General features: G+C 37.1%; 1 protein-coding gene across 1 annotated transcript in view; it reads right to left on the reverse strand.

Moving 5' to 3' along the window:
- The window catches only part of NELL1 (neural EGFL like 1), a gene marked incomplete at both ends in the record, with an annotated part of 300,940 nt that overhangs the window by 202,462 nt on the left and 85,527 nt on the right, over positions 1–12,951 (reverse strand). Inside the window, one exon of the mRNA XM_082000059.1 lies at positions 3,492–3,620. Coding sequence (XP_081856185.1) covers positions 3,492–3,620 — 129 coding nt within the window. The remainder of the gene's footprint in view (positions 1–3,491; positions 3,621–12,951) is intronic.

Below are 12,951 nucleotides of genomic sequence, written 5' to 3' on the forward strand. Positions count from 1 at the left end.
CCGCTTTTGCTCTTTGCTGTGAAATATATAGCAGAAAAATCAATAAATTCTTTTCAGAAGAATTTGTTTGCTCGTTAGCATCTAGAAGGTGAGGATCATCACACTCACAACAAGCCTAACTTTCAGTTGATTTGGTTTGATTTTTCTCATTTCATCTCTGAGATTCAGACTCTCCATTTGCTAACACTTTCCTGTCTCTTAGTTTGCATTATGCGGACTGTGCTATTAGTATTTGTGAAGTAGTCACAGACTGTGGAGTTTGAAGAAGCACGGAGTATTTGCATGTTTGCTGTACACATCACATAACGTGTCTAGAAGAATCAGCAATAGACAGGCTCAAATGAATTCCCCATTTCGGTCCTGGTTTTGTCACTGAACTGCCACACCATCAGTAACTAACTCTCATGCATGCAGCTTTCAGTCCTCAACACAGGTGCCCACACGTCAGGTGCAAGTGTGCACGTGCTGCTACAACTTGAATACTTGCATCCTGCAGACATTGGACTTTCTAGCTACTTGCACAATTCCCAGAATTTATCCATGCACATGTGACAGAGATAAACGGACACTGGTTCAACACTTGTGCCTAAGTAGTTAAACTTCGGTCAATGTGATTAATAGAAATATCTCTATACATCTCCCCGCAAATGATGAATGCTCTAATTATGTCTCAATACATGCAAGACAAATAGGCAAATGTAAAAAAGAAAAACCCACGAACTTTTCTGTTTTTAAGTGAAATACATTGCTTTTACAGAAACCAGAGATTCTCCACTTATCTCCTTCATTCACTACAAGCTTTATTTACTTGTTTGTTTTCAGGAACTGTCTTCCCTAAACACATCTGTGTTATTTCAAAAATGGAATACATACAGTGAGTGGTTATCCTACATGTATATTTTGACATAAGGAGCTGCTAACTACTTGAAAAGTAGTTACTGAGAATGAATAGTAAAAGCCTCTCGGGTTCTTGTTACTTATTTTACAAATTTACTGATGCCAATTCTCTGACAATCTTTTTAATTTTTTCCACCATACTGTAAATGTGAATACGGAATGTTAAAAAAAGACACAAATACATGTGAAAAAGCAAAGCAGACTCAAATACACTTCTTCAGAGATCCTACGAGATCAAAATGATGCCATAAGGTCCAGCAGGACAAAACTGTGAATAAGAGCTAGCAGAAATAACAGTAAAAACACAGGTAAGGTAAAATAATACCATATATTAGAATTCGCATACACAGGTATTTCAAATACACCAAAGAGATGAGAAATCTGGAAAGCTCCAGGTTAATGATCTGGAGCACTCTGAACTAAGGTGCCACCTACCAGCACATGTCACAAGTATGAAATAGTTTAACCTCACCACCTCAAAGGAAACAGTAATCTTACATGCCTTAAGTTTAAAGGCTTAGGAATGATGAAGACAAATTTAGAACTACAGCTGAGAATGACATCTTCCTTGCTTCCACAGGTGTTTTGTGTGTTGACTACTTGTCGTTCAGGTGTTTTGCATATTTACCTCTTACACAGTACACACAGAAATCCAAATCCACCCCTATACAATACCAACACCCTGCCAAACTCTATCTTCAGATACATGCCTTTGACCTCATCTATTTAAATCACAGCTTCACCATGCATTGGAGAACATTATACAGGAAACTATGAAATGACTCTATTGAGCAGGTTAAACATCTAAATGAGAGAAATGAGGTTAGAGAGGCATACAAAGAGAATTTGCAGAAAGTTGTTCTGAGGCGTGAAAGGAAGCTCTTCACAGGTCTGAAAGGAGTCACCTCTTCGCTAATTGATTTGTCAGTCTGTAGTTCCCCATGTTAAAGGGCCTTCTCTTCTCTACGTTACCTCCTAAGGGCTAGTCTCCTTCTAGCAAATTCATAATTTCATAACATGCAGCAAGCTTCTCTCTCATGTATACCATGGTCTCAGGCAGCAAAAGCAGCTTTGATCGGTTGTCTGATGTTTCACCCACATGCACAGTAGTCAGGGATTAGATTTGCCCTTCCAAAATTTAATGCAAGAGAGACCAGATATGTTGTAATTCCTGTTAATTTCTTCAAAAATCTCTTTCTTTCCCCACCACTACCACTAATGCACTGCCAACATCTCCAAAATTATTTGAGTCAAGAGGTTTAAAATCTTTCCACAGAGAAAAAAGGGACAGTCTGCTACTAGGTAAATAAAAACACTAAGCACTGATTTTATTTAAAGCTGCAAAAAAGAACAAATAGTGGATTCTGTATCATAGCTGATAAAGAGCTTTGTTGCTCTGTCCTAATTTCTGAGTAGTCCTTGTGGTACCTATAGAGCAGCAATTATCAGATTTTTTGTACCAAAAAGTTTTTCTATATACAGTATATCTGCTGCCTACCTTTAAAAAGAAACATGTGAACTGTTTTCCCAGGTGCTGAAAGTGCGTATATAGGACCATTCAAATTTTTGTTTGTAGAGAACTAAATACCGCAAGATTTATAGTTGCAATTTACTGAACAGTTTTATAAACGGCTTTTAAAGCAGTCCTGATCACTTACATACATTAAAAAGTCTTTTAATAAAAGCAGGATCATTTAAGCCCAGTCCACACATGTCTTTTATTCTTTCATCCTGTCTTCCAACTCTTACACTATATTTTAACAGCTTGTCAAAAATGCCATCTCCTTCACATCATCAGTATTATTGGAAAAAGAATCTAGGGAAATACCTTTTACAAAGTAGTTCAAAAACTTACTATGATGGCCAAAAGATTAAATATTACAGCCTGACATAGAAGGGCATTTAAAACAAAACAAACAAAAAAACCCCAAAACACCACAATACAGGAAGGACTGTAGTCTGCGTTAATTCATCAGTTTAGTTTTTAAATAAGTACATCATAGCTACAAATAACAGCAAGCTCTAGAAAACACTGAGAAACAAAAAGGAGAATAATGCCCCATTGCATTAGTTCCTGTGATGGAATAATACGTCAACACAAGTACCTCAGCTACGCTCTTCTAAGAAATGTCTCTTCTGCATCATAGGAAAACCATGTTAGTAAAGTACTTGGCCCACAGAAGTACTTCAGGAAGGATTGCAAATCCTCATTTCTGTATTCAAGCCTCTGTACAACTTCACACTTACCTTTCTCACATATGTCAGCAGAATTCCTACGTCATAAATTAATGCCTCTTACAAAGATGTTGTTCTCTAAAACACATTTTAGAAGGGAGGTGTTATTGTCTGAAAAATGGTATTTTAAAAATTGTAATGACAGCATGACCACAGTATGCCAAGGCACAACTGCAACAATGAATTACGCCCACAGATCTGTAATCTTCAATCTGCATTTAGCAACGCAAAAAGGGCCCTTGTGATATTCACTATCCTGAAATTGAACTTCACAATGACATTCACTCATCAACAATTTGCTTAATACTATGTTTGTGAGTAGGCTGTTAAGGGGACAGGTCTTTGAATATTTTGTTTACCTTCACAATATGCAGAATCCCCTTGGACAGAGAGATAACCGTTCTTGCATTCACAAGTAGCTTTGGTGTTCCAGTTTTTGCACTCTGAATTTTCACCACATCTGTGTCCCTCTGCACAGAAGTTGTGGCCTGAAATACAAGCAACATGAAACCTGGTATTAAAACATGTTTATTTCAGATATTCAGGTTTAATATTTACATTGACTGTATTACTCTGAAAAACTTTGGCATGCTACATTCCAGAAATTTTCTCTATAAACCTATCTGGTGCACACAGGCTTTTTGGACACCTCTGTCAATTCCTTCTCAGTAAAACCATCTTATTCCAAAATGTATTTGTATGACTAGTTTTAGTCAGGAGAAAAGACGACTTCAAAGCATGAAGTCATGACAATACATTAGTCTTCTACTGAAACCATGTAGGATGAAGTGCCACCTCATCTCCAGTTGCCAAGAAGTGTAATACTAACTGACACCAAAAATATAATAAAGTGTAATATCAAAAAAACCCCTTCACAATTCTCTTATTATGCATAATCAGGCATGCTTTTAGAAGAGCAAAAAGGAGATGTTGCATTAGAACACAAAATTGTACCAGTAGTCAACCAACTTCATACACTGCCTTGTAATTCTGTCATCAAAAAACAGCTGGATTGTTTCTACAGTTTATAATTAATCCACGCATCATGTTTTGTAAGGGAGAATTTTTATTAACCCCTCCTTTTTCCTTGACACAAATTCTAAGTAGTTTCTTTGCAAACAGTTTCTTTTATCCCGTATAAAGTAATTTCTAAAAACATGACGAACTTTTCCACTTCCTTCTATAAGGGCATAACTTTCTCAGAAGATGTGTCAAAAATTCTCTCTAAAGTGAAAGTAATTGTAACTATCTCTTTAAAGGCACTCCACTGGAAGTACTGTAAGAGATAACTAAATACTTTACAGAATTTGACAACAGGAATTTTTTTCCCCTATTGGTGTATTTTTGATGTATTTTTCTCTATTAATATCCGAGAGACAATTTCTATGTGCCTGAGATATATAAACAGTCATTTTGATAATGATTATTTTTTCTGGATTTTCTCTCCTGGAAGAAGGAAACCAGAAATCCAGACATACCATCAGCTACTTGTATGCTAACTTGTGCTTACATGAATACAAGAACAGTTTCTGCCGATTCTGCCTGGTCATAAAGGGGCAAACTAAAAGTTCTAGTACACTGACCCTAAACTTTCCTAACATCCCCTAAAGACAGCTAAGAAAAAGACAACCTGGACTTCTAAGATCTAAACACCCGATTCAGATCTTTGTTCACACCCCTTGCTTTGATATTCTTTGAAGAACTTTGGAAGACTTTAGGTTATACTAAATATAGTTTTCATCTACAGTAAGCAAATTTTCATAGGGCTATCCTGAAGCTGTTGCTTGTTGGGGCGTTTCTTGTTCATTTTTAAACACGCACTTCAGTCATCTACTAATTTAAAACTCAGGTTTTGTCATTTTGCTGAAGGCATGCAAGGAATTAAGCTGGGGGTATTGTTTAGTCTCTGCAAGCAGTTAACAAGGTGCAACCTGAAGGGAAGGAACAAGATAATCAGAAAAGAAACACAACTACTGAACCTTGAGTGAATTACCCTAATTAACATAATTAACATATAATATGCATAATAAAAACCTGCCCCTGGGTAGGGAAAGCCCCCTCCTCACTGAGCATGCCTAGAAAAAAAGGACGGTGTGACTTTAGGCGGAGACGAGGCTTGTGAGAACAAATGGGAACAAGGGTAACGGAGCCAACTTCTAAAAAACACTGGTAACTCAGTATTTGATTGCTCAAAGTGCATAAATATTTTCTGTGTGTTAACAGAGGCATGATAGCTTTGTGGACCTACCACCTAGCTCTGCGCAGATTTGGAATAAAAGCAAATATCTCATCTCTGTGTGTTTTTCGGCTCTCTGCACACCGGGCAGAAGAACCCGTATTTGGGACAGCAATTTTAGTGCACTCCAACTTCATGAGTCTGATCATCTGATGTTGCATTGTGAGGTCATTTTTTAAAAAATGTAACACTTGTTAGCAAGGAGGACATGTTTCTCAGTGTCAACGTCCAACTCTGCACTTAAACTTCTGATTAACTTTACTAACAACCAAGGTATCTTCCTTGTGCTCAGTTAGCTTGTTCTTTCATTGTAATCCAACTCACAAAAAAGAACCAACTCTGTTAATGAAAACTGCAGATATCCCTTCTAGTCTTCATTCATTTCACAGTCTGGTAAAAACCACTCAAGAATTCCAGATACAGTCTTGTCAAGCCTGGGTACATTTTATATTGATAAAAAAGGGCACAGTTATACTGCCTTTAGCCATTTATGCAATCACAGTATTAGACTTCTCTTTTTTGCCTTTATAATTATAATCAAAACTGAACACTGGAACCCATCTCCCCAAACTTATCCATTCAGCATCTAATTTATACTCCCCAAGCAGGATTACTATTCTGTTGGCATTCTAGATAACATCCAAGAGACGAGTTTTATAACATTTTGTCACCGTTTCCCCTAAGACTATGACATCCTAGTCTATTTCTTGCTTCTTTAGAATAATAATTCTCCTTTGAACTCATACTCAGTATTAGTTTTATATTTGTTTATTATGGGTAGATATTACTATTCAGAACCAATGTAACATAGCAGTGTGTTAAGCTAGGCACTATAAAAATACTGCATTGTAATTTAGTGTGGATTGTTACTACTGTCTTAGGAGATTTTATTTTTATTTATTTATATTTCCCCCTCATCCAAACGTGTAAAAAATATTTCCTCTTTCTCAGTATGTTTTAGTTATAACAGTACTTATACAACATTCTGCACCAAAAAACCCATTGTTTCTAGGCTCTTTTTATCCTTGTGAGTCAACATTTTACCTTGTCATCAGTTCATGGCAAACTTAACACTTGCAGTTAGCCAAAGGGATGGCTTCTCAGGGTTAACTGTCATCCCAAGTCCCAGTCAACCACGCTTCTCCGACAGCACTTTCTCCCAAGCACAAGCCACTGATTAGTTTTCAATATCACATCACAGCCCCATGAATCCTTCAGTGTTTATTTGCCACCTCTGAAATTCATCAGTAGATGTGATGACTACCCTAACTATGCACTTTGTACCACCAGAGCTGTCAACTTTTTTGAAAAGTTCTCTGGAAAAAACTATATTGCTTTTGTTCCCTCGTTATCAACTCAAATATGAACTGTCTCCATTGAGAATCAGACCCTTTGTTATGTTTTCAAGCTTGAAGGCTGTTAAAAGAGCATAGAAGAAAAAAATAACACTCCAGTTCTGTAACTTGCGTAATTAGAGGCTCTAAAGAACTTTTCATTGTTCGCCTCTCATTAGGAATACACAATGATAGAACACCTACTATATCTCTAGATTGCCTTGGCATTTATTATTATAAAAGACCTGTGAAACAGTTTCCTATGAATGCGGACTGAAAGTGACTCAACTTCAATTTCCCACAGCATTTCAGAAAATTTGTTTGATACCTCTCAAGTGGAAAGTGGAAGCCATTCCTGTTAAGAGGATGCACAGTGCTACAACACTGTACGTTACCAAGCCTTTATAAAAGAAAAGTAATTTAAGGTTAACCAGCAGAAAAAAAAAAAAAGTACTTGATGGTATAGAAGAGCAAGGGTTCACTGTGCCTCTGTCAGAGTAGGCATACCATTGACTGGATCAGAGGCTTTTCCAAGTACTTTTTTTTTTTGCAGTGAAGTTGCACATTGAGCACTTCAAAAGAGCCAAGACATGCATACCAAGGAAGTGGGGTTCTTGCATTTTTTTTAGACTCTGGCCTACGTTCTCCCCAGCTGGGGTTTTGGAGGCAAGAAAGGAAAAATGTTATCTGCTTTATCTTAGTCCATATTGAGCCTGAGTGCTTCTCCTGCTCTTCTGGCAAGCAAAAGCCACCTCATATTTGGACTGTAACATGAAGAAATAAGCAAGCTGTGTTCTTCTCACCTTTAACTATCCCAATTCAATGTCTAATTTAGCCAAATATTTTACTTCTTTCTTACTCAGCAAAACAGTCAGGAATGTACACGGAGCCACTGACTGTGATGACCATGCTTATATTCCCGGGGGCATATAAAGAGGGAGGGACCTAAGCACTGACTTAAACATCAGTCTATTCATAGGAGCAATTATTTATCCCCAAGCAAGCAGAAGGGAAAAGAATTCAAACACCTGATTTCTATTAATTCTTTGGTATGAAATGGAGAATAGGGTTTCTTTAAAATATCTGCACAGATGACAAAATCACCCATTGATACTGCAGTAGGATCTCTGAATCTCAACCATGGGTGGCAGCTAGCAGAGGGCATGCATTCCGATTGTCCAGGTGAAAATAACTGAATTACTGAGACTTCAGAATATTCAGCAACCTCTTATCTGAGACAGTCAGCTCCTCTCTAAATATAAGAAGCAGCTTAAAATAGAATCATCACATCTGAGCAAGCAGGCAATTGGAGAGGATTTGACAGAAGCACACAAAATCTTAAATAGTTCTGATAATCTAAACTAATTTCAGGCCAACACAGATGACAAGGCAAGTGAGCATGAATTAAAATTAACAGATAAACACATTCAGAACAGATGTCAGAAACCTTTTTCCCCACACATACACACACAGTCATAAACGTGCACAACAGTCCTTCAAAGTCATTCAAGACATTCAAGATACAATTAGATACTACCAAGAGGGGAATTAAATATTGAAGAGTGTTTAGATTTTTGATGGCCCTGATGACCTCTGCTCCTTCCCCAAACATTTCTGATAACATTGCTCTCTTTCGTATCAAGGCTGCAGAGATGTTTGCTCCAATTTTTCTTGAAGAACTTATTTGTATCTTTCTACTTCTTCCTTCTGACTGTAAAATGACCATTAATAAACGTACTAAGACAATTATGAAAAAGATCTAATTTCATCCTAGCAGGCATAAAACTATCACTTCCACAGCATCAGGAACTGCACAACTGGCTAGGGCTTAGTGCTCCCAAGTCAGATTATCTAAAATTAAACATTTATTCCATTTTGAGACACCTGAACATTGATTTTATTTTTCCAAGCTTCTCAATGTCTTCAAGTTCCAGTTCCCAGAATCTGCTTTTCCAGAGCAGTATGCTAAGCTGTTCCGTGCTGCCATCCAGTTTTTTAAGTACCTAACTTATTTGGTAATTTGGCTTAATTCTTGATTGAAGAACACAATAAATCATTCAAGACTACAGCTGGAATCAATATATCCTATCCACGTTTCCCCTACTTTTTTATGGGCAACACTAATGTGCCTCCCATTTTTCCGAGGGTGTTCTTATAACATCTGTAATGCTTCCTGTACTTCTTACAGTATCCCTAGCTGTTCACTTCAAAAACTATAAAACCTCTGTTCTCTTGCTGTTCAAGAAGCTACCCTTCAGCAATCCACATTGCACAGGCTTCTAAAAAGAACACCGATGATGCTACCATTAATAGCATTAGCAATGTTCAAAAGGTCCAGGGTAATTTTAACCTCAAAATCTTTACTATGGTTATGATTTAACCCCACAGTTACTACATAAACCCGTGAAGTAAATCTGAGGGACAACTCATAGGAAGAGTCATAAAATTTGCACTAGCAATTATGCCCTTCCATGATCTGAGTCAGTTTTTAATGAGTCATAAGCAACGAAGAACTTTGAACAGCAGTTTTTACGCCTTCAGAGACTGTGGTCCCAGAACTCAGTGATCTGACGTGAAGCAGTAACTTCATAAATTCTTTCAAGATGCTATATCAATGCAGACCTTATTACGTACTGCTTATCTGTGTCCATTAGAATAATGGTACCACACAGCTTAACAACCTTATAAAGATTTTTTTTCCAGATATAAAGCTCTTCTAAATCCTAAGTAACATTATAACTATGTTTAGAAATAAAGTAATTCATAATTATCAACCTCCATTAAATCTTAGTGAAACTAAAACCTTGAAATAACTCAAACCTCACAGAAACGCATGAGAAACATTCGATTTCTGAGAAAGCAAAACTCAGTTTCACAGCTAGACAGGGAAAGATGAGAAACACGCTCACTGAAGAGCCTTCTCATCCTCCAACTGAAAGAATAAAAACCTCCTTAAAACAAAACAAAGCAATACCAGTAAGGGTGGCAGAAGTCCCACTTTTAGGTTTAAATGCTGTTCCCTGCTGTAAAATGCACATTTCGGCTCACAAGTAGGATTCTCCACTTCCTGCTAACCAGCGTCAGCAGTCAATCTAAATCCATCAGCCAAATCATATTACAGGAGAGCAAATAAAAATTACTTTCTCCAGAAACCAAACAGCTCTCACTACTTCATTAGTTCCTCACACTCTCTCTTTTAAGGAGAGCATGACTGAAGCTGCTAGGGTTGTTATGGCTATTCTTACATACTAAAATTGTGAGCATGACAACACAAAAATTCTCTCATGAAACTTTATTTGAATCACTCATTCAAAAGAGGAAAAATCCACTCTTTCAAAATTATACACTGTCTTTGGCAAGGGGAAAAACAGCTAGAGGGAACAATAAAACACTTTTATGACACTATTTTTTGTATTAGATTTGTCCCTGGGCTATAAAAGAAAAGTAGCACACATGCTGTAAGAAAAATGACTGATTCTCAAAAAAGTAGTAGAAAATATAGTTTATTACACAATGATCCTTTGTAAAGTTTTAAATTCACCTGAAATTTCTGTAAGCCTAAAAATAGAGCTTAGTAATACCACACTGTCCTGCTGAAAAGCATACAGTAGCCACACAGTTTAAGTAGACATTCATATTAAAGCACACAGATGAAAGGCAAAACTACATATACTCTAACATAACATTCAAGGACAGATCCTATACACAGATCTGATGAGGCCTGCTTTTGCATTCAGGTACATCATATCACAAAAATAAGCTGTCATTGTACAGCAGACTTCTTCCACGCTACGCCTGCCTTGCCATACACCTTATACAATCATTTTACTGAAATTTAGAAAGTGGCTTTTGGCAATGTGTTAGCTTTTGCTATACTATAAACCCATGTAGCAAACACAAAGAAGAAAAGGTATTATTTGTTGTCTTTACTTTTCTAACCATTTACAAACAATAATGACTATCTAGGAAGCCCACCAGCTGGGTACATTACAGTATTTAGCTTGGTCCTTTGCTGACTCACACTTTCCAGCACTATAAACACTACAGATTTATTTCTTCCTTGCACATCCTATTTAATTTTAGGCACTTGTCTATTATTGTGGTAGATATTACAGAGGTCCCTGAAGAGGGTACAGTCTCATACCACAGCATCATGAAGTTTCCATATTTCTCTGTAGTTTTTTCCTTCCATTCACCTCCCAGATTTATCCTTTCTTTAAATAGAAATTCTTTTGCTGCAGCTAGAAAAGCACAAGCTGCAAACCTCCCACCCTTGCTCAATTCAGCAAAGGTATTCTATACTCCTACAGATCATGAAATTCAGTACAAGTTTTCTGTTTCCACACGCAACTAGATACTAAAGAAAGCACAAACTGGTACAAACACAGAACCTACCAGTCACTAGTATGCACTAATAAACTTTACATAGAATTACTGTTCTCATTTAACATTACTAGTACATGCTACTAATCATCCTGTTGACCAACTGAAGGCCTAACTAAGGGCTAATGCAAAAAATTATCTGTATCATCATACATATAATGTGAAATTTGCACACGATGAGCAATAGATCCATAGGGGCTTCCCTGATTACTCAGGGCTACATTTACTAAAATATTTCTTCCTCACTACTTTTGCTTGGACAATAAAAGCTGAATACAGTCTCTGCAAGAGGCAGTTATTGCAAGACAGAGAAGCGCTCTATCCTTTCCCAGTAAAGGACATGATGGCACAGGACAGGACCAGAAACTGTGGCCTGCTTGCCGTACCAGAGGGCACCTGTTTGCATGACAAAACCCATACTAAATATGGAATTCTTAATACATATCCATTTTTAACACCAGTACTCTACACATGATAAAGTTATATACTACCACTTTGGGTTGCGTGCAACTCAAGTAAAAATGTCAGGCAGCATATATTCTACTTCAAGATATAAAAAGCTATTTAGGAGTGCTAACTATGCTTTTGTAAAGTTGGCAAAATTAATCATATACTTAAGCATAATTTTCAAAATAATTTTAAATAGCAAAGATGAAATACAAAAGGAGGTGGTACTGTTTTAGTAGTCAGCTAAAGCAGAACTGAAGTGGCAGTTTAACATATCAATTTGAAAGCACCACGTATCAGAATTCATTGAAGTGAAAGTACAATTGCTTCCTTTGCTTCTAGAGACCATCGCATAAGTATATTCATGCTATTTTATAAATAATGAAAACAGTTTGGGGATGAATATCTAAAAAGAGTACCTATCATTAACAATAATATAGAACTGAATAATTACAGAACTTATCTTTCATCAAATTTAAAGCTTTCAGATTTCCAATGCTTTTAAGTCATGAAGATAATTTTTTCAGTACTGCATTATATCAAACTGGGCCATCTGTTAAGAAGCATCATTAAGACATCGAGCCCTCTGAGGGACAAAGCAGCAACATTTACTGGTTGCTTAAATAGTTACAGATGTTTCTAGAAACTGTTCAAAAAGATTAATGTGTATATTCTTAGACCATGATCTGGCAAGCAGTCTAAAACAAGCTGGCCCCTGCAACCATGTGCATATGATTGCAAGTTCAAGGCCTTAGTAAATATTTAACTGTGCATATTTACTAACTAATATTTACTGACAAAGGGAGAGATTCAGAGCCCCTTCACTGGCATCTACAACGACACCAGAAGAATTTACACACAGGGAAGAAAAGTAGTCCAGCAGGCCCTGATAACCACCTAAGAAATGTCTAACGCTCATTTGGCAAACCTCTTGCTTGAAATTTTTGAGGTGCATCACTAAAGGCTGACATGCAGTGTCATGCATGTCTCTTCTGCTCTGAGAGACTAGGCTCCTCTTAAGCTCAGCTGAGACTCAGTACCAAGGGAAAGGTGTGGAACAAAGGTACAATACATACGTACACAGGGAATGATTATTTTAACACCTTTCACTGAACAGCTCACAGATTACAACACATTTTAAGAAGAAAGCTTGTTTGAGTTCTCCGTCCTTGTGACACCTGCATTTTGCCCATTTAAGGGGATTTCCTTAACTAAGATTTTAGCTATGGCTTGTTTGGTCTGGTTCACCATGCAACCAGGATTCACCAGGGATGAAAGGGAACAACAAAAGGAACCTGCATCTCAACACCCCACTGGAGGGAGGAGAAACAAGGTTCTGGGCTCTAGGGTTATTTTTTTGGTTTTATTCTGTAATTGTCCTTTGCTCATAAATGAGTCCTGAAAGCACTCAGATCTAAT

The sequence above is a fragment of the Phaethon aethereus genome (genome assembly GCF_964289735.1).
Source record: "Phaethon aethereus genome assembly, chromosome: 5".
Taxonomy (NCBI): Eukaryota; Metazoa; Chordata; class Aves; order Phaethontiformes; family Phaethontidae; genus Phaethon; species Phaethon aethereus.